This window comes from Etheostoma spectabile, chromosome 16 (assembly GCF_008692095.1).
Source record: "Etheostoma spectabile isolate EspeVRDwgs_2016 chromosome 16, UIUC_Espe_1.0, whole genome shotgun sequence".
NCBI classification, from domain to species: domain Eukaryota; kingdom Metazoa; phylum Chordata; class Actinopteri; order Perciformes; family Percidae; genus Etheostoma; species Etheostoma spectabile.
This window is the reverse complement of record NC_045748.1, coordinates 27,017,557-27,040,821: the sequence shown is the minus strand read 5'-3', so window position 1 is coordinate 27,040,821 and position 23,265 is coordinate 27,017,557. Positions and strand designations below refer to the sequence as shown.

Genomic DNA, 23,265 nt, shown 5'->3' with positions numbered 1-23,265 from the left:
CACATACACACCCTGCCCACATGGCTACCTGTCTTAAAGGGGAAGTGTTGGGCAGTAATAAACATGAAAAAGGAGAACGGTGAATTGATTTTCTATCAAGCAGTAAAAAGCTTTTAGCGTAAACATCGCAACGTCTTGCAATTTGACTATTGCGCATGCGCACATCGCAATGTCAATGCTAAAACACAATATCGTTCAGTGCTAGTGTCGGGGTATATCTGGGGCACTTATCTGAACTTATCTGACCATACCCTGTGAGTTTTGTGATGACTGGCCTTAAGGTTGGTGATTTGTGTTCATTTATGTCCAGAGCCACGCCCTTTCAAAGTTCATTGGTCAATAACTTGAAAAGTAATTGAGATATGGACATGCTTTACACAACTTTTAATAGGCTTGATCCATAGATGATTCACTGAAAATGTGGTGGCAATCAAACCTACGGTGTAGGCGGACCTTAATGGTCCTTGAGACTTTTTTTTAGAGCACATTAAGCTGCACCTGTGTGCGGAATTTCAAGTAAATTGTACTTACAGTGTGGGTGGAGTGTCTTTCAAACCATGTGGCCGATTGGGTTCATATTTCTATAGCAGCACATGCACACCATTTCCAGTTATTTCCCTAAGTTTCATGTTTCTAACCCATTTCAGCTCACCGGAATTTGAGCTGTCACGTTAGACAACAAATTAATAATAACTAAAACATACCAACATAGAAGGGTTCTACTGCTTCTCAGTTTGAACCCTAACAAGACACAGGCAAGCATACAAATTGACAACACAATAATTGGAAATAATTGTCTGTGTATATTTTGCATCAAAACTACTCATTCAGGCAGCAATGCAACTTTGCAACAGGTTCCAATAAAAGTTTTGAATATTCACGCCAGCTCATCTACCATTGTCAGTGGGACAGTTTGAGGTCCTTCTGGGGATGCTGCTTAAGAGAGAGAGAGAATGCGAGGGGAGATGCGGTGTAAACAGATGAGAGAGAGCAATCGGAACAGAGGAGTGTTAACGTTTAAGCGCTTTAGATAGCAAGTGAATGTACAGTAACTAGAGTCTGCAGTTTGAGCACAAATAAATGTTGCAGCTCCTCAATAACAACGATGAGGTGTCCTGTCTTGTTTACCCGGCTGTTGAGTGGAGTGAGGGGGGGTTATCTTTGGAGACTCCAGCCCCCGTCTACCCCTAAATTGTATTTTACGGCACAACAAAATTAAACTTCAGAAAGTCTCTTTTCTGAAAATGTTTTTTTTAATAATATATATAAAACTAACATTTTCTTGAATAATCTGTGAGGAAGTGAGGGAATTGTATGCACATATTGCTTTATTTAAACCAGACCAAAATGGCAGAACTTGGTGGAAAGATTACACTCCCATTGTCTGACTTGAAGAGCTGGACCAGTGTTTTTTATTGATTTGATGGCAGAAGGCAGTAGGTGCAGCTTTTGCGCTTTTATTTTTTAGGGGCGGATCTGACGTTTTCTGCCCCAAACACAGGGTTAATGATTTATCAAACAGTTGCAGCAGGATTTCTCTCTTAAGGGAGGATTGTGCAAATAATAGGAGACATGTTTACAGAGATGGATTATATTCTGCTGGATGTACTAAAGTCACAAAATTTGCCATGGTTAGATTTGCAGGAAAGATTTTCTGTTTCTGAAAAGCAAGCATAAACATTGAGCAGATGGGATTTACAGAAGCCACAAGGAGGGCTGCAGTTGGGGAAGATAATGCATTAAATATAGATTTGTATGTAGCTAAAAAACTATTATTTAAAAAAAGAATGAAGCAATAAAGCATGATTTTTATTCATGAACACAATATTGATTATTGTAACGTACAACAAATTATGCGTTCATGAAATTTAAAGTTGACTACCAACAAACTTAAATCCCTAAAAGCTGCAATAAAAGTTTTCCTTCTATTGTTAAGTGTGTGCTTGGTTGCATTTACCTCAGTATTGACATCCATAGGAAACCCATCGCCACCTCCACTTGCTCATATTGTGTTCAATTTCTACTCAGAAGCTGGATCAAAGTTGGAAACTTGCCCCCTAACCTCGGATTTTTGAGCTCGGAACTCGGACAACCACTGAAAACCCTGAGCTAAATATTATACAACAGTTGTAAAAGCTGTAGTAACATACAGAAATAAGCATTTCTGTCCTATTTGTGTCGTACACAGTGCTGCCCATCTTCCATCTGTGGACATGTTCCTACGCTGTTGGTATGCACAAATAACAGTCATACATATTATATAAACTGGCATTGCTAACAATAGTTAGCTGGCTAGAGCTAATGAAAACAATAAAAATCTGATTTGTAAATGGAACACATTCAACTCGGGTGTGAAGTCATTCCCTGCTTCGGCTTACGAGTTCCGGGGTTAATCGTATTAGTCAGTGTATCAGTAACAGCTGTTTTCTCTTGTGGTTTTGACCAAAGCAAATATTTTGAAATCCAGATCACTTGTCATTTCTTTCAGAGCTTAGGGACTTTATAAAAATCCCACTGCTAAACTTTGCCCATTAGCTTTCCTTTAGTAGCGGAATGTATCTGGAGGACATCCCAGGTGCAGTCCAGGAGCTGACTGAGCAATGAGCAACATGCAGATTGAAAACCCCACCACACATTTGTGCAACATCTTCTCATTAACTGGCCAGAGATGGCAAAAGTACTCACTTCCCATACTCAAGTAGAAGTACTATAAGTAAAATACTCTGGTAAAAGTAGAAGTACTGATTTAACTTCTTTCTGCAAGTAAAAGTAACAAAGTACCGGGTTGGCAATTTACTTAAAGTATAAAAGTAAAAGCAGTCTTGCGAATGAAACAAACAACAAATAGCTTGCAAGATGCATTTACCCCTATGTGTTTTTTCAAATTTGATGATGAATTCTTGAAAGCCAGCAGTTTGTGGTGTTTGTTGGTACAATTTGCAGCACGTTTGCCAGGAGTCATTTTTGATGCCTACTATCTCAAACATTTCTCTCAGTTAAAGCCGATGATGATTGGGAATGTCTTGCTGCTTCTCTGACAAATCTCTGGGATCTCGTTTTTCTTCATTTTCAATCGTGACTCCGTCCATACTATTATGTGCTAACGTTACCGCCATCAAGCTGCAATTATTTGCCGCAAACGAATACCGCAGAATCTTGTAGTGGAAAATGTAAATGTGTTGTATTTATATAGCGCTTTTCTAGTCTTAACGACTACTCAAAGCGCTTTTACATCTACAGGAAACATTCACCATTCACACACATTCATACACTGTGGCCGAGGCTGCCTTACAAGGTGCCACCTGCTCATCAGATAAACACTCACACACATTCACACTCCGATGCGCAGCACCGGGGGCAATTCGGGGTTCAGTGTCTTGCCCAAGGACACTTCAACGTGGGACTGTAGGGCCAGGGATAGAACCACCAACCTTCCAATTGGCAGGCAACCGCTCTACCACTGAGCCACAGCCGTAGTGGTGCAGAAGTGTAACGCATATTCCCACCCAATTAAACTGAATTTGTATGATGACACAAAATATAACAACGGTAACTCCACTGAAATGATTTGAAACTAAAGTAATGAGCCATTTTTGTAAAATGTATGGAGTAGAAAGTACCAATATTCATGGTAAAATGAAAGGAGTAAAAGTAAAAAGTTGGCACAAAAATAAACAGTAAAGTAAAAAATATCAGAAAAATCTACTTGAGTACAATAACAAAGTATTTGTACTTTGTTAATTCCCATCGCTGACTCTGGCCCTGTGTGTTTTGGGGGTACTGCACTGGACAGTCCAACACAGTGTTAAACATTATGTTGACCATTAAGAGTTCAACATGTTATACACAGAAAGACATCTTCAGTGACTGGATCAGACTGTTCTTTAGCAAAGAGGCAAAGCTTCCTAATAAGGCACTCTTTATGAAAGATTTACAAGGTAATAGTTAATAAATCATTTACTGATGCTTTGTAGGTGAGTTATAAGCCTTTAATTTAGAAAAGAACTTTTGGGTTGGCTTACTGAATATTTCCATAAAAGTCTGGGTCACTTAACCAAATATGATAGGATGCACACATCATGGAGACATTTCACCTGAAAGGTCAAGGGCCCTATCTTGCACCCGGCGCAGCATAGCCCAAAGCCCGACGCAAGACCGTGCGCTTGGATCGTTAAAATAGGGCCCCAAGACAGCATTCTCTCTGTAATTAGTTCATACTCTATACATATGTGTGTTGACTGACCTGGTGTTGCTTCTCTCCTCCTAGACCCCGACAACACCCACCACCAGTCTGTCGTCTTTTTTTGCATTAGCTCACTCACATGCAGAGTTTGGACTAACTTATTCATGACCCAGACCTGAAATAGCATGACGCCCATATTTGATAGGAAAATGTTCTCTTTTGAATGGTAGTTGCTAGGGAAAAAAGAGAGACGCCAACCCGTCTCTGAGTTCTTGGTTGTCTCAGAGGGAGGAGTGAAGGAGACCGAGAGCTGAGGTTGCACACCAGGCATGCATACATGTATGTAAATGGCCTCATTTCATGCAAGTCTTAAAAACCAATTTCAGCACAAATGGCTGCAGATAAATTGGTATTCATAATCTACTTTAACTATGAATTAGTTCATTATTTTTTTACATTGGTAAATGTCAAACTTGAGACATTTGCCAACGGAGGGTGTGGGCATGGTTCTGTCCACATGGTTTGTGTTGTAAGGCTTTTGTGCCTTCATTCCATTTAAAACTAGCCTAGTTAATATAAAAATGTATGCAGGGTTGAGGCAAAGGTCTTGTTTGTTTAGAATAATTATACCACTGTTTAATGTGATAATGTTTTATTAATGATGAAATGATACATACAACCTTCCATACACTGGGTTAAACTGAAAACAAAATGCACCACACTGAAAGTGTTTGATGGAACTTTAATATGGAATGTATCACCCCAATGCAGATCTTAAAATAAAACATTTGAAGTAGAAGAGTTAAAATAAAGAGCTAAACCCATGCATAAACCATCTCTCTGAATCAGCCCTGTAGATTTCAGAATCCACCCTTGTACATGCAAAGAATATGTATTATGACTTGCCATGCCACTCTCTTTAATATTCTGTTATCAGACAAGGATTGTGATTGCTAATCATGGTATGCATGACTTGTACTCACTTTTCCTTATTTGTAAGGATTATGAGAATTACTTCAAAAATGGCCAGTAGCCGAAAAGTTATATGGCAGAGGTTTCTTTTCTGCATCATACTGATGGCCTGGAAGCAAATGTACCGAGGCCTGGTACAAGCCTGACCCAGTGTTTGTGAACCAACAATGATTTGTTGCAACAATTTAGCATTGACTCAAAATAAATAGATTTCAATACAGAAATGTGGTTAACGCATACTGTTTTTAGCTGGACTAATTTATGTTTTTTTTTAACCTGTACTGAGAGACAAACGTGTATTGTACAAACTTGTATTGCCTTTTTTCATTTTTGATGTGGATTTTAGTGTTAGTGTTAGTTGTTTGTACTTTTCTGAATAGAAAATGAAATTGACTTAAATTGCAGTGATATACTGGCAAACAGAAACAGAGTGACAAGGGAGTGGCCCAGTATTTCCAGTGTTTCTAGTGTGTGCAGTGCAGTATTTAAGGCATGAGGGGGTTAATGTGGCAACTTCCCTCAGTGGTGTATTGACTGGGGTTGGGGCGGGCGGGAGGGGGGGAGGGAATGTGCTGAGGCAGGCTACAACATCCAACCCTTACCCACCTCTCTCTCTCTGCCTGCCTGTCACCCAGCCATATTGCAAACACACCCATCAAATGTATGCAGACACATACACACACACACACACACACACACACACACACACACCACACACACACACACACTGACCACTAATATGTTTTGTCCACTCTGACTTTGCATCTTCATCATACATATATTTGCGTGTGTGTGTGTGTGTGTGTGTGTGTGTGTGTGTGTGTGTGTGTGTGTGTGTGTGAGACACAAGTCATTTGCAAACTAATTTGATAGAGTTAAACATGCAAAACATGTATACACACACATATGTGCACACAGCTTGAGCACGGCAGCCCACACTATTCCCTCTGTACTACTGTGGGCCAGACCTGCTCAGCAACCCAACCAATACACACCACCATACATACACACACACACACACACACACACACACACACACACATCCACACACACATTAACAATAGCATACACCTCCCCTCCCTCTCTGCAGAAAAGAAAAACGGAGGGAACAAAAGATCAACAAAAAGAGAGGGATCAGCTCCAGTTTAGCTCTCTTTTACTTCGCTTTCACCGATTCCCCCCTCTCTTCTTACGCAATTGCCCTAATGGTATTTTGTTTTGATGGCTCTCTTGCATCTTACCCCCACACGCACCACCACCAAACCTCCAATCCTCCTACTCCCCGATGCTTCCAGTGCAACTTAATGAAACCGGCTGGTATCATTGGCTCTTCACCATAAGCAGCAACAAGCCAAGCTGCTCCCTCTTTGTCTCAGCCCCGTGCATGTCTTTTCCTCCCTCTCTCATCTTGCCTTATTTCCCTTGTTCCGGCTCCTCCATCGGCTTTCCCAGAACTTCTACGCAGCCTGTCGTCATTATCCACTACTCAGCGTGTGTCTGCAACACCGGCATCCCTCCACCAGCTCATTTCACTCCGTCCATCTCTCTCCTCTCTCGTTCTCCCTCTCTGCCCCCCCCCACCCACCCCCTCTCCACTTGTCTCTTCCCGGTTGAAAGCTTCTGTGCTACTGTACCTTGTGGTGATCTCCAGCTTTTCCCACCCTCCCAGCCTTTCCAGCACTCTTCACCCAGGAATGCTGTAGAAGAAAGTCTGTCTCAGACTTGCCTCCCCTCAAAACAGAGCTGCTGGACTGGTGCTGCCCGGATCAAGAGACGAAGGAAAGCAAAGAGAGAGAGTGCGCTCAGAATAAGAGACAAGCTTTAGTGGATGGCAGTGAAATAGAGAGCAGGATAGTTTACAGCAAGCAAATAAAAAAGAGGAGGCAGGGAGAGCTGAGCAGGCAGGAAAAGGTGGCAAGTTGGAGAAGAGGAGGAAGAAGAAGCAGGAGAAGTGAAGTCAAAAACAATAAACGAGGGGAGGTACAGTAACAACGCCTCACAGCACTTTCTCTCCTTGTTGCCTCTCTATTTACTCTTTTTTTTCTTTCCCCTTTGGTGAAGAAGCAGAAGAAGAGTTTTTTGAAAGGTTCAGGGGAGGAGAAGCAGCGTGAGAGCCCAAGTGGCGACTCTAAGAGACAAAGTCGCGCTTCGGAAGAGTCAGCGGGGGAGGAAGACCAACTGTCTTCAGTGGCAAAGGGACACTTAAAAGGGACTACGCTACAAAACCACAAACAAAGGGGCAACTAGCTGTTGGTCAGATAACACTGAGAAGAGCAGCGTTGGCAAAAAAAAAGCCAAGTGACTGAAGAAGATCAGTGCAGAACAGGACAGACATACTGAAAACACACCAACAAAGACAAACAGACAGAGGAAAAAGAGGAAGAGCGCTGGCCTCTCCGGTGTCTTTTCATATCCCCGTCTTCCACCCTCTGGTCTCCCATCCCTTCTCAGCCGAGATGATGATGTATTTTTGGGTGAGTACTAAGGCCCTGCAGGGGCTCCTGAACACTACTGAGGGACCAGGCATGGTCAAAGCAAAGGCATACTGTACACTGACTTACAGTGTGTGATCAAAAAGATGTGTGATTATTGATCCTATCTTTTTTTTTTATCATCTCATACCAGAAAATGCGTAGCAAAGGATTTCTTTGATGCCTGATGTGTGAGAGAGAGTGAGTAAAGTGACAAGGCATAAAGGTTTATATCATGTCCCACTTACTCGGCCTTTACTAATGATCCAGCGTTTTTATTGGCATTGATAGAGTACACCCCTGTTACAGTGATACTTTCCATCCCTGCTGCTGTAGTAAGCAAGAGCATGATGTCTTGTTTTACGAGTCTGACCTTAGAGATTTGACTTTAAAAGATACAGCAAAAACTGCACATATTCTTAGTAGTAAAGGTCATATGTAAAAAAAGAAATGGGACGTTTAGAATTGTAAAATGCACTTATACACAGATACGGTTTTCCAGGAGGGAACCTTGCATCTCCAAAGTGTCAGACACACTTTATTTTCACTGATTGCAAGTTGTTTTCAAATGATTACAGCCACCCAAGTCGGGAGATTTGTCTTTACATCTGTAGAGGAGTGTATTATCTTTCAAGGAAGTCAAGAATAGAGATCCAGACAGCATTGTTAAGTTATTTCACAGATTGGCTGTCAGTGCAGGCTGTTACAGGTTTAAGGCAGTATACTGCATGTGATGTGGTGCTGTTGTGGCTTTGCAGTATTCACACTCCTGGGAACTTTTTGTGTGTGAGTGTTTGTTGTTTTCGCTATGAATGTGGAACGGTCAAAATGGTTGTTGAGGAATTTTTGCGTCATACCAGTAAAGTAGTCTTTCATCACACATGGAATTTATGTACAATAACGCCACATATACAGTATATAGAGACTTCCAGCAGTTGACTTTATTGTTTCAAAGAAAGACATTGCTGCATACCACATATTGTGCACGTTCATACAAAACCAGAAGAGATTTACAATAAAAAAGCTACTTATACAACACGTTGAAACACAAACTTAGTGTCCGTGCGTTGTCCAGAAAATCTGACAGTGCAAACGTCTCTCAGTTTTCCCAAATAAAACAACATCTCTTTCATTTCAATTTATGGCCAGCACTTCCATCACTAACATAATGAGTAAGAATAATCCCACAGCTGGTTATTTGCACTGATGGACACCATTTAGATTTTGTTGTGTGATGCTGCAGTACTTCAAATTCCGTTACAGAAAGATACTCTGACTCCAAGTTGGGTTTAAATTTCTAAAAAGTTAAGTCTGAAAAAAGGCCCCCACTGCCAGCGTAAAACAAGACTAGCTCATCCTGTCTCTCAAGTTCTTTAATCAAAGGCTACATAGGTCCAGTCTGTTTGATTTATTTAACAAAATATTCATTTAGAAGAAGGCTGGTATAATTATAGCTGTCACCCACAGCAAATAAAATCAGCTCAACATTTTTTTTAATCTACAACACAAAATCAAAACAAGCTAATTAATGAGATGTTGCTGAGAGATATGTGGTGATGATAACAACAGTGATTAATTGCCTTTTTTTAAAGCATAGCAACATCACAAGACAGTTTGTCAGAGTAAACCCAAACAGGTAATAACATTTCAGCAAGTGAAGCTTGCATTATTGGGCAAGTTTACATTTTAGGTGAGCCGTTCATTGTCGTGTCATTTCATTTTCTGGATTTTTATTTGGAAAGAGCCACAGTGGTCCTGCAATATTTGCACAAAAATGAGCACTGTTAAGTAATAATATGAAGGATGAAGAGTATTTTCAGTTGTCTGACTGGCTACATCACTGATGGGTTTTAAATAGAATGAATCACACATTAAGATTTTCCCCATAAAGCATGTTCCTGGATATTCAGAATTGTACTGAAAAATAAGTTAGGGATGGAGTGCTGATTTTGTTATCATTGTGGTTTAGTGTTATATATATATATATATATATATATATATATATATATATATATATATATATATATATATATATATATATATAATTATATAATATATAGCTTCAACAAAAGGCTAGCAATACTACTATTGCTGGTCGAAGGAACTGTGATGCTTTTAGATGACATGGAAAATCCAACGGAAAAAAATTAACCTTATTTTCTCTGGAAACATAATTGTAACTGAAAAAGTAATTGAATTCAGAGGCGTTTAATTATGAAAAATATATTTGATTGTGACAGGGCCAGCAGTGAAGGCTCTGATGGCCCTAATAGCCCGCAACTGTGTGTGTGTGTGTGTGTGTGTGTGTGTGTGTGTGTGTATGTATATATATATATACACACACACACACACACACACACACATACAGGCAAAAAATATTCTCTGGACTTCATTCACAGTGTTTTCTTGTTTATTAACATGATTTTATTATCTTTGTGCAGATGATACAGGTAGATGATAATCAAACAAGCTGCACATTTAATATCCTTATGTGTATTTAATCTCATTTTGCTCTTGCCTGTATGTTAATCTGACAAGATTTAGTTCAGACTTGTAGGAGGTGTATGTTGAGGATGTACTATAGACATGTTATACAGTCTGATTTAGTAAGATTGCTGGCATCAATTGTATGTAAAGGAGACTTATACAGAAAGAAGATCAACTAGTTTTTTTTTTTTTTTTTTGCTGTTCTTGCTAGGAAGCATTACTGGAATATTGTGTGAAAGAGGAATTCCACACACTTAATAATAAAATTTACATAATCCTTAAATGAACAATCAAGTGTAGGAGCCAGTAAAGTAATCAAGATGTTTTCAAACCCAGAGCAAAATGGGAATGGGCCGCATCCCATATCCACTTCACAGTATGCTTAGACACAGTAGATTGTTTAATTGGAGGTAAACACGCTGTCAAGAGTTTTTTTCTTTTCATTATTTGTTGAATCCTTAAGTCAGCATAGAAAGTGATACACACATCATTTTCAAATATACATCCACCATTATCTGGATCCAGACATGCTTGAGCTGCAGTGTGTCCCATTATCAAGGTTAAACATCAAGTGGATGAGCAGCTGCATCATACTGTGAGTATATTTTTTAGGATAATTCTGTGTTTCTGCAGTGCCTATCATGGGAGTTGGGCCTAGACAGGTGATTCAGGAGATTCAACCGAAGGTGTGTAAAAGAGGCTTTTTATTGACGTGCAGTGTGGAGTTAGAAACAACGCAATACAGCATGCGCTGACCTTCGCCTGATGAAGCCCACTGTTTTGCAGACCTACCGGAGGTTTCTAGCATGTTCTGCCTGGCTGTCTGGAGTGCAGGGACGCCCATCAACTCAAGTGTGTGTTTCCAAACTATCGGTGCTCTGTATTGACTGCTGAAGAGGGCCGGTGTGTATTGTTTAACAGCAAACCTCAAGGCTTTGCCTTAACACTTTAGTACAAGCGTTGCATTTTGATTCAATATCACCTATAGCTTTTGGATGCTTTCAAGCTTTTTAATACTTAAAAAACTTAATACTCAACAGGATGCATGGTAAATAACTCTGAATGGAAATTCTCTTCCCCTCAGGCGTAGTTTACCCTATTTAGTGCAACACTCTTGGGTTAGTAAGGAGTATAAGAGTTCTAATTGTGAGCAAGCAACCATCAAAGGGTAAAGTCCTGATCCACCTATGCCACACTGCCTTTAACTGCCTGTTGGCAAAAGAACATCTGCTTTACTACAAATGCTGTTTATTTGCTTAAGTTTGGTGTCACACCGATACTGCAGACAATGGGGTTTGAATTTCCGTACGTGAGGAAGTAGGAGGGTTTATTTATAGTAAGGGAAAGTAAATAAGTAAAGAAAGGAGAAGCAAAAGAACAGAGGTTAAGTAACTACCTCATGGTGAACTCAATTGAACTTTGTCTTGGTCATGCTTTTCTTTGTTGCCCTCATTCTCCTTTCTGGCTCTTTGAAGAGTTCTTTCTCGCTTTATCATCTTTTCCTCCTGTTGTGTCAGTGCCTCTCCACCTCTCTCAGTCCGGTGTGATGTACAGTAGTTAATGATGGGGAGTCTGTTACTGATGGCTGTCTGCAGATATGAAGCAAGCAGGGTGCTTTGATACAGAGGCATCAGCCAGTACAGTCGACATTAGCTATTCCTCTTCATCGCTGCTGCTGACCAATTGTCTCTATGCCTTCTCTTTTTCTGAGACCAAAAACATACTGTACACACACACTCACAGACACACACGTGGAATTTATGTGCAAATATACGTGCACAAAAACATTATGAAGCTGTTAATGCATGGTTATTGTATGCTTATGCACACACATGCACACCTGCATGAACACAAATTTAATAAGCAAGATTGTAAAAAAATTTTTATACTGAATATATTACACTTTTTACTAAAGTGAAAATGTATCCATTGTGTAATATATTCAGTTTGACACAATATGAGCTAGTTGTACTGCAGTGCTTCTGCACACACACACACACACACACACACACACACACACACACACAGTGCTGAGGTTGCAGTGATCTCCTTGATGCTGCTCTGACAACAGTAACAGAGTTAAAGTACTTCCATCTGTCTCTTTGGAGACTCTCGGCGAGAACAAAGACCTCCGGTGTGACGAAGGAGAAGAACAATAACGGGCTTGAAGAGAGGAAACAAACGACTATCCTGAACTAATGAACAGGTACACTAAAGATGGAGGTGAAGGAAAGAAAAAGAAGGAGAAAGAGGACAGGATGTGGGGGAAAAAAACTGCTAGAGGTGCAGGTCAGGATTCCGGTGCTTACCAGAGACAAAGACAGGGCAGGAGGGGACAGGTGATGACCAGTGTGTTTTCCTTCCTGTTTTTTGCGCCGCAGGGTCATTGTTAATTATTCATGCTTTACATGGAAGGATAGAGATGGAGGGATGGTCGTTTTTGAAGAGGAGGAGAGGGAAAGAAAGGAGCAACAGTGAAGAGCAGAGAGGAGGTCTGCGGCTGCTGCTGCCTCCTCCCTCCTCTGCTCTCCTCAGTGCGTCTGTAAGCTGATAAATAATTAAGTGTGCCGAGCAGGGGACTGCATGGTTTAGAGGAGGAGAGAGAGGGGGGCCTGCTGGAGCGCTAGACAGTGAAATGAGGACCCGCTACAGAACAGAGATTGCATCCTTTTAACTCCTCTTCTTCTTTTGCTTGTCTCAGTTTTGATCCTCCTCTGTCATTCTATGTCCAGCTCAAATGTCCTGATCTGAGGCCGTTTGGGAAGAAGCCCTGCTCGGTCCTGCTGCTGTATACTTGACTTGTGCTGGGCTTAAGCTAAGATTTTCTCTGACAGGATAAACCCTCCAAACACTCCCTTTTTAGAGAGGAGCAGGTACTCTAGATAGGATTGTATTGATCAATTCTATATCAGCCAAATTTATTCAATTGTACGAGGAACAATTCCAGTGAAATGTAAAATGTAATATAAATGTATCATATCCATTATTTCAGAGGATCTGATCCATGATAAAATACACATGAAGGCCTTATTTATTGGTTATTTATTGTGTGCACAGAGGAGGTAGGATTGTGGCAGCAGGCTGTCAGCTGGGAGCTGAGGTTGCACAGCCACATCCTTCATAAGCTTTTTGATAAACTTTCCCATTCAGGTGCCTGACATTACTCTGTAGCAGCCTACACACTTCATTTAGCTCAGTGACAAGCTAGCAGACAAGAAGTGCGGTTGTCGCTACTACTGCTGTTAGAAGAGCTGCAGTGTCTGTGTGAACCTTTGCTCCTTTCCATATTCATTTCAGAGGCCGTGTGGTGGTGAGGTGCTGGCAATCAGCTGCGTAATCCATGTAATTCTCCACTGCAAGAACTGTGTCACACTGTTAAATGGACAAGTGCTGCCAGTGTCCACTCTAATGTTTAATTGATCCATGTTTGTGGCCTTTCACAAATGGCCAAAAGCAGTGAGCTGTGATGACTGAAGCTCTGGTAAACAGCTGCTACTTTAAAATTAGTAAAGGAAAAGGGTGTTATTTTTTTTATCAGAGGCTTTAAGTGGTCCCATTCTAGGCAAATAATTTAGGCTGGTAAACTCCATGTTCAGGCAAGTCCAAATAGATGTTATCTAATGAGTGAGAGATGCTGCTTAGTGAAAGACTCGTTCAGCAAACTAATCCAGTAGCACAGAAAGGGCAGCGACATTTTTTAATTGATCAAGCAACTTACTGTCTGATCAAGATGTTAAAGCTAGAGTTTTGTAACATTCAAAAAAAATAAAAAAAATGTTGTTTGTTTGAAACTGTCACTATATCCTGACTGTACGATATGGATCAGATCATCTTGTTCCTCTGCTTCCTCCTGGTGCTCCTAATGGCACAATGGAAAACAACCAATCAGAGCTGAGGAGTCTTGAACGCTATTTCAGTGACAGCTCATGAACTACGGTCAAACTGTAAAACTAGGCAGCACTGATATACATATGAATCACGATTTTGTTAAACTTTGGCTATTTCTAGCATCTAATGTTTTCAGAAAATTTAGTGCACTGTTTATCTGTGAAATGAGAAAGCTTGTCTGGCGGGTGACGTTACTTGGTTTTGGCTCGACTGTTTTCAACATGGCGACAACATTATCTTTCAAAATGTAATATATGCCTCTTGCATGTTACATCAATATGGCTTTAATCTTTTTTCTCAGTTATTTTACCTTTTTTGGTAGTTGTGCTATTTTCATATTTGCATTCTTTTATTTTATATTTCATTGTAAATAGGTAACTAGTTTACTAGTAATAGCTTACTGCACTAGGTTACAGTATTTAACGTTGCAGCTATAAAGCCCATCACTGGGGTCAGTAACACACTCACCTGTGTCCCTCAGGTGAATGTGTGACTGTGATGAAAACTGATGTCCATATCCATCTTTATAATTAGTATCTCTGTGTGAATTTTACTGTAGTTTGTAACGCTAAAAGTCTTCGATCCTGGACCGTTGATCCTATTTTTCAGTTAATTGTTGTTGAGCTTGGCTACAATAATCATTCACTAGTGTTGTAAATTTCCTTGGATTATTATTTTATTTTAATCTTAATAGTTTTACTAAAACCATGCTTTTATACCTCAAATCCCTGAGTGCTTGTTAGCAATAAGTAATTGAATTCACATTGTGGCTCTCTATTTTTTCTCTCAGCTGTTAGTCCATCACAACATGGTGGTGGTGTTACATGTGGTGCCCTAAACCCGAGACACTTTCAGTAAAGCTGTTCACCAAAAGACCTACTTCAACGGAGAATAATCTCCAACTGCCCAGCTGAGTATTTTGGTTACTATGCAAAACAAAAATAAGCTAGCTAAGCTACGTAGCTCCCTAACATTTTCCATTGTCTACTAACTAGCTTTAGGGGGAATACATTTTTACTGGTACTGTTTGATGCAGGGTAGTCTATAGCCACAAGGTGGAGCTTCCGGGATTGCTGTGTTGCTGACAGAACGTCAGTCGGATTTCACTCTTTTCGGCCAGATGTTTGTAACCTTCAGCTTTCTTTGTGTTGGAATTTTAATCTCCAGTTGAAGGACTATGGTGAACTGCTTTTCAGATCTTTGCAGGGTAAGCTAGCTAGGCTATTTGTCCAATCTGAGTTTTCTGTATCATGACTAAAACAATTTTTGAACACAGACGTTCCACCAAAACAAGTGGCTTCCCGAGACTATTTTGACAAGGAAACGAGGCTCTGTCCGGTGACGATTGTGATTGGTTTACAGAAATGCCAATAAACTACAGCACATTTTTCTCCCATCCCGGAATACTGTGTGTACTAGCCTGACCCTCCTCCGCAGCGCTGTGGAGAAAAGTCTGGTAAAGCAAGTCTAGATGCAAGGTAACTGTGGGATTGAATTGTATCTTCCATGATTCTTTTGTTCCTTGGATAGCTAGGTTTTCTAAAACAGGGGAGATAAGGAAATGAACCGCTTGAAGCACTCTGTCAGTGTTGATAGGGTTTTCCCACATGCAGTGACATCATGCCTAACAGGGAGGGGCTTGTGCATGTAAATGATCTGCTCTTTATGATGGCTTGGTCTAGCCCCCAGTTTGTTTAATCCACAAATGGTAATGGTTGTAATTGTCTTACAACCAGTCCCTCTGTCTAGCACCCTGTCTTGCTTAATAGACATGCTCTCGAAGCTCCTCCATGATCAGCAGGCTTAGTGCAACAGACCAAGTCCCTCCTTTAACCCTCCATTTCAGAACCAACGGCCCCATAACATAATTGTGTCTGTGATAGCAGAAGTCACAGACCGCACAAATACACACTGTGTTCAAAACCACCTGTGCTTCTCATGCTTTTCAAGAGACCACGCATCAAAGACTGCTCCAGACGCCAGCCTCTCCCAGTCCCACACACAGCATTTAATGGACATTGAGTCTCTTGTATTTTAAATATTCTGCTGGAAATGAAAGCTTGGAGGGCTTAAACAGTACTCTTGGCAGTATGCTACGAGCTTTGCCCCCTCGTGAGAAGAACAAGTAGCCTCCTGACATTCTCATACAATTCTCAGACCAGACATGAAACAACAGATTATGCCCCCTTCTATCTCATGTTTTGAAGGATTCCCCTGTACAACCAAGAGGAGTAGACCCCCCGTTACACATAGATAGACTATAAATATACAACTAACTTGCTACTTTATGTAAGATAGGCCTACCAGCTAATTTGGATCATGCTTTAACTGTTACTATAACCTGCCATTTTTAAAGGCCAGATTCTCTGTAAACATGAGTTTAATCAGGAAGACTATCTTGTATAGTCTTCCTGATTGACTTTACACTAAAATTTATATAATGGAAATATTTGCAGTATTTAATACAAAATTAAATCAATTAAAAGTATTCCATACAAAAAGACTGAATAGAGTTGTTAATATAAAGGGAGCCCCTGCTTACTTCCTTTTGGCAGTGAAGAACTTGTACTATCTACCAAAGATTCCTTCATTGAATCCTCTTCACTCACACCTGAAGCCCTCTAGCATTCTTTTGCATGAGATCATGGTAATCCCTTGAGTCCCGCCATATCACAGTACAGCAGTTTTCCATTCACTGTGTGTTGTAATCTCCACGCCGGTAAGGAGATTAAACAGGTGGATGGAAGAAGGGATTTCTAGGATTTCTCCTGTGAGTACAAAAGGATATCAGTGGGAAGGATGAATATTACCCGAGACTTTAACACCGCAGAGGGATAAAGAAGAGAGGGACCAGGATTGTCGCACAGAGATGGAGCTAGAGGGATTGTGTGAAAGAAAGAAAGAAAGAAAGAAAGCTAGGTGTTATGAGCTGGAGATATCATTAGCACCGTTTACAGAGGGCCACCAGGGAAAGGTCAGTGTGCCATCATTCTCTTATCTCCTCAATGACATGCTATCACCAGAGCAAAAGTACTGAATGTTACCTGCTCCGTATCTTTGACCCAAGATCAGGGTTTAACTGCAGACCGGTACTCACTTCATAAAGTGTGGGCAGAGAGCCAGATAGACTAGGGGACTGATAATTTGTTGGTTGTAATTCAGGACTAAATAGGGAAGTGGGGTGAGGAAAGTGAATAAATACTTTTCGTGAGATTAAAGAACAAATTGTGTACAAATGCCAAGTGTCTTTAGAAAGTATGAATATGTTGGACATTCTGCACCACAAGGATTATGTCCAATTCTAATATTCAGTGCCTATAAGTTTACCTATGGTTTGTCATATAGCAAAGCGCATGTAATGGTTTTGGCGGTCAGGGTCGTGGATGTGGAGCATTAAACTTTAATTTGGAAGTCCAGAGTGTGCGTCTTGTGATGGACCAAAAGTTAATCTTTGCAACTTTAACCATGTTCTTTTTCTAAAGTTAAACATGCCATAGCTGCCTTGCACAGATACTGATAAATAAATAATTTGAAATTGGTGGCATTGGGGGGAGGGGGGGTGAGGATACAGACATTTTCTACATCAGATGTAGGCCTAAATAACACAAAGCTGCTGAACTGCCCATTTTAACCCGTGCTGGACCTGTTTATGGACTTCAGTCTACATTGTAGTTCATACACTTGTAAACAACACCATGGTACAGTTACACTAGGCTTCATAACCAACGAATATTTGTGTATCATGTCTACAATTTTATTCTATACTGACATCCCACCTTCCCTTAAATTGCCCCTAGAAATACTCCAAACTATTTTTTGTAATTTTAATGAAGAAGTTAGAAGACAATAAACCAGTGGTGGAATGTAACTGACTACAATACTTTACTAAAGTACACATCTTGAGGTACATGTGCTTTATTTTTAATCTTTTCTTTTCATGCCACTTTCTACTTCTACTTCTAGAAATATTGTACTTTTTACACCACTACATTCATCTGACAGCTTTAGTTACTTTACAAGGTAAGAGTTTTACATACAAAACACATGTAGTTTATAAAATACTATTAAACAAGTAAACTACCCAACAATAATAGGCCTAAAAGTATACCTGAAATGATCTGCCGCTTAATCCCTCAGTTGATTACCAGAATTGTTTTGGTTGTTTACAGTTTGTAAGACGTGAGGATTTTTCTGCATTGAGTACTTTTACTTTTAATACTTCAAGTAATTTTTTTCTTATGATACTTGCACACATTTACTTAAGGAACATTTTCAATGCAGGACTTTTACAGACAGAGTCATTTTTTAGTGTGGTATGAGACACACAAGGCAAACACACAAGGCTTATGATTTCAGCTCACTACTTGTGTAAACTTCAAAGTGAGAGTGCGCTGCTATTCAAGATAACCCCATCCAAGATTCAGATCAATAATTCAAGTGCTTTCAAGGAACCAAGTTGTCTGGATGTGATTTGAGAGGATCAGTTTAGCTGTCTCACAACATGCTAGCCATATTAATCTTGTGTGCACGGCACTGAGCACCGCCAAGTCAGAAAAAATAACTCATATTATCGTACCTTCTATGTTATCTGTTATATATAGATTTTTTTCATAAAAAGAAAGAAATTCATGTGATCTTGTAATGGAAATGTGAAAGATTTCCATGTGAACTATAAATATCTCGGTCTTGGTAAAATAATTAAATCTGATTCTCTTCTGAGACTTTTACTTCCCTAGCTTTCTACAGGAACCATCTCACCACAGATGGCAATGACCAATTTGATACTCATTGTGGACTAAGATCAGGTAAATTTCCGTATTTCCACACACCGACTAACACACCAAATGACCAGTATTTCTTATTAAGAGCTTGTTTTGCACAACACACACACACATGCGTACGCACACACACACACACACACACACACACACACACACACACACACACACACACACACACACAAGAGCAGGTACAGTAAATGTACCAGCCCAGTGACATTAATGTTATAGGTTATTGAACGATTTTTTTAAAGGATTTATAGGGCAGGGCAAGAGACTGTGGCAGAGAAAGAGCGCAAGGTAGAAATAAGACTTTGTGGAAACGCACACTCATACACACACCTCTGTGCAGAACACAGTAGCCGCACCATTGCTCATATAAATTACCAGAGAGTTTTATACCTCTCAACATGTCCTGTTTCCCTCTGTCTCGATTTTTTCTTTTACTACTTCTCCCTCTCTTTCTCTCTCCCCCTCACTCCCTAGCTCCATCATTCCTTCCTCTCCCTACCAGGTCAGCCAGGGAAATAGCTGTTGTTTGAAGTCATCTCTTCCCTTTGTTCCCAAATCCCAAGCAGCTTGACATCAACACTGTGTGTGTGTGTGTGTGTGCGTGTGTGCGCGCGTGCGTGCGTGTGTGCACGTTTGTGTGTGTGTGCATAAGCACTTTGTAGTGGCGCCTGCATCCATGTATGTGTACTGTATGTTCTTTATATATGCTACTATTTTTTCCTTATAAACAAATTCTGTCAGAAAGCAGGGATTTATACTTTTAAGGGACATATTTTCAAATACATTGCCAGTATAAGTATCACTAGCAGAGCCATAAAAAAAGAACTGTGGGTGGACATCAGAATAACTGGGTTTGCCACATGTCATTATCTCTTAACTGACCCACATATACCGGTAGATACAGTGATGCTAGCAAGTGGTTTAATTTTTTTTCATCCATAAATATGTTGGCATAAGATTACTGTAGGTCTGGCAGGGAAAAAGTCGTGAAATGAGTATGGCTAAATGGGGGTCCATGTGTAGAAGCGGTTCTGTCCATAGAACTGAAACAGAGCTTTGATAGTCATAGCAGAAAGACGGTTTTTTAGTGGCCATGGGTCTGCTTTTTGTAGCCTTATTGTTTTCAATGAGATTGCAGCTTTTTGCTCTCTGCTTTTACGTTGCTGAGGACCTCGCAATTTTCTGCTCTATGTAGCTTGCAGGAGTGTCCTGGGAGCCTTGAGTAGAAAAAACTTCAACTCAGAGCGGAAAAGTGTGCAATGCAGTCCGGTGTTACTGGCATAAACAGCTGTTTCTATGAATCTCCCCCTTGCTGATTATGTGGGATTCTTGTGAATATTGCTATGTAAGCATTGTAAGGCTGGCTCTGAATGATAGTGGATGTTATTAGAAGAAATATTTTCAAATTTAATTTTAAATTAACTGTTATTATAATACACCATAATAGCCTAAGTTTTGCGCAAATGTTACGGCTATAACTAAAAATGGATTCTCCATGTCACTCTCTCTCTCTCTCTCTCTCTCTCTCTGTCTCTCTCTCTCTCTCTCTCTCTCTCTCTCTCTCTCTCTCTCTCTCTCTCACCCACAACCTGTTGAGGCAGATGACCACACACCCTGAACTTAAAAGGAAGTTTTTCCTTGCCTCTGTCGCCTAGTGCTTGCTCTTGGTGGGAATTGTTGGGTTTCTGTAAATAACATCACAGAGTACGGTCTACACCTGCTCTTTTAATGAAAAGCCCAGTGAGATATTGTTGTGATTTTGCGCTATATAAATAAAATTGGATCGAATTTTGCATCTGGCCATCTGCCCCTTTGGGTAGCACAGACACACTATGTCTATACCACAGATAAGTATGACTCGCATTTGTTATCTGTGATGTTTTTCAAGTTTTTAATCCTGTTATTCACATGGGAGCGTATAAATATCATTTGCAAATGTTTAAAGCAAATGTTATGTTATTATTGCAACAATCCAAAACAATGACACATCTCCAGCTGTGGTAGAGCGGTTGCCTGCCAATTGGAAGGCTGGTGTTTCGATCCCTGGCCCTGCAGTCCCATGTCGAAGTGTCCTTGGGTAAGACACTGGACCCTGAGTAGCTCTCAATGCTGCTGACGAGAACATGGCACCTTGTGCAACAGGCTTGGCCAATGTATGAATGGTGAATGGTTCCTGTACTATGTAAAAGTGTTTTGAGTAGTCCTGGAGACTAGAAAAGCGCTATATAAGAACAGTCCATTTACATTTACTGCATGCTCAAAAAATATGCTGAAAGCATGGAAAAATCAAGCCCATGAAGCAACATGGACAATGGGCATATTGACCTAAATGTAGCATTACTTAGTTATACTAACACAATGTACCATTGTTTAAGGAGTTTAACACAAAACATTGGACCTTGTGTTTCTTTACAGCAACAGACACATTGTACACATACATTGGTCAGCTAAATGTAACAATGTAATGTAACAATGTAATTGTGTTTCACCTCACATGGGGGAAATAAAGGCTCACAAAAACATCCCCTTCTACTAAGTGGGATCAAAACAAAGGCATATGCTCCATCGGGAGTTTCCTGGCCGGTGTGCTGACTTTATGTCTCACTGTCTGGCTACTTGCAGAAAGTGTTTGGCGCCCGCGCTGGCACAATACTCAAATGCAAAGTACTTCAAAACAGTTAAAGCACCAAAGTTCCCACTGTGGGTCAAAATAGTTTGCTGTGACCTTGACTGTGATTACCGAGAGAAATCCACGGTGAGTGTGGTGGTGCTGCAGTGCTTTCTGATTTCCCAAACTACAGAGCAGTAAAAAGTCAAAATCACAGAATGTTTGTGCGTTGATTGCACGTCAAAAGAATGAGTGCTGTTAAAAGGAATTTGTATTAACTTGTTATTATAGTGTTACCGGAATTGTCGGGTCTTTGTAAATTATAGAGTGTGGTCTAGACCTACTGTGTCATGAGATAACTCTTGTTATGATTTGATACTAAAAATACAATTGGATTGAATTAAACTGGATTATTATGTCTGTATGACAAGGTGGTTTTGTTATACGATTTTCTCATTTTAAATACCTGCTGGTGGAACTTTAGCAGTGTTTTCAGAAAGTTATTTATGTTTGCATTAAATGTTGTAAAGTAACTAATTCAGACTCAGGTCAGTGCTAGCTACCTTTCTTTCATTTAAATGGATTGTTTTAAACCCATAGCTTATGTTCTTTTCCATGTTTTGTAATGTTTAATATACAAATTCACCTAAAGAATCACCAAATGAGGGCATCTGCTTACTAGGTGTACCTCTTTGTAGGTTTTATTTATTTTGCATTTCAGTTGTTGACAATATTGAAGGAATTTTTGCCTTGTAGACTGTTTCAACCTAACAGGTCATCTGCCAGACGTTGTGACCTGGTTTATTTTTTTAAGGAAGCGTGGGCTAACAACTGAACATACAAGATGTATGCAATTTTACAATTTAGTTTTTAAATCTGGTTGAAATTGCCAGTTGCTTGACCTGGAATGCTGTTTTAGGAAATATGTTTGTAAAGCAAACACTGGCAGAAGCAAGAGAAGGAAATCATCATAAAAATGGGTAAAAGTCTAAATGATCAATATTTTCGCCAATGTAAAATTGTTATGTACTTTTACATTCAGTAGTGTTTCAGAGAATATTGTCTATTGAAGTGGTTTACAGATTCTGTTGCACATGTGCTTTCTGGTGTACAATACAAGGGCCGTCTGCGGTCGGGATTTGACTTTCAGTCTCTCAAACTATTAAATTGTTTGTGTGTGTGTGTGTGTGTGTGAAAAGGTTTGGTTTAAGTAACATTCTCTAAAAGCCTTTTTAGTTGGCTTCCGTTGCACAACAGCTTTCTGGGAAATGGCAAGAAATGAAGGGAGCTGTGGGATGAGAAGAGAGAAGGAAAGACCCACTTTTCTGTTTACATCTAACTGCTGCTTTATCCAACAGCACCTTTCCTCTCTCACCTGTCATTTCTTTTTATTCGGCTGCCTTTCTTCTTTTCTCCATTTTTTATTATCACTACAGTTAAGGAATCCTGGGTTTATTTTCATGTTTGGTTCATGTTAGGCAAAAAAGCAGCAGATCAGAGGTCATGAGGCGTGAATACTTTCAGTCAAACCAGCCAATGTTGAATGAAAAGAAGATTCTCTGTCAGCTTTAACAGGCAGTTTGTTTTTGATGCCAAAACAGACCAACTATGGCTGTATGGTTGCATGAATTCAAAAGCAAAATTCACTCAACCCATGTACTGATCGTGGGCACTTTCAAGAAAGGGATCTCCTAAGCAATCAACAAGTGAGTTGGCGACCATAGTTTTTACCATATTTATCATTGGCAATTTTCACTAATAATGATCGTAACTGAACAATTTCCTCCTGCAGCTCTTTGTGACACCAGAGAAGATAAACAAACCCATAAAAAAGTGTTCAGACAGACAACAGCATTTCTCTGTGTT

General features: G+C 40.0%; 1 protein-coding gene across 7 annotated transcripts in view; it reads left to right on the top strand.

The window, feature by feature from the left end:
- LOC116704612 (RNA binding protein fox-1 homolog 3-like) overlaps positions 1–23,265 on the top strand; it is a 751,296-nt gene that overhangs the window by 494,469 nt on the left and 233,562 nt on the right. The window contains exon 1 of one of the 7 annotated variants that reach the window (XM_032540220.1): positions 6,776–7,629. The exons of the other annotated variants lie outside the window; for them this stretch is intronic. Coding sequence (XP_032396111.1) covers positions 7,612–7,629 — 18 coding nt within the window. The 5' untranslated portion in view covers positions 6,776–7,611. Of the gene's footprint in view, positions 1–6,775; positions 7,630–23,265 lie in introns of those variants that run through there. 7 annotated transcript variants of the gene reach the window in all.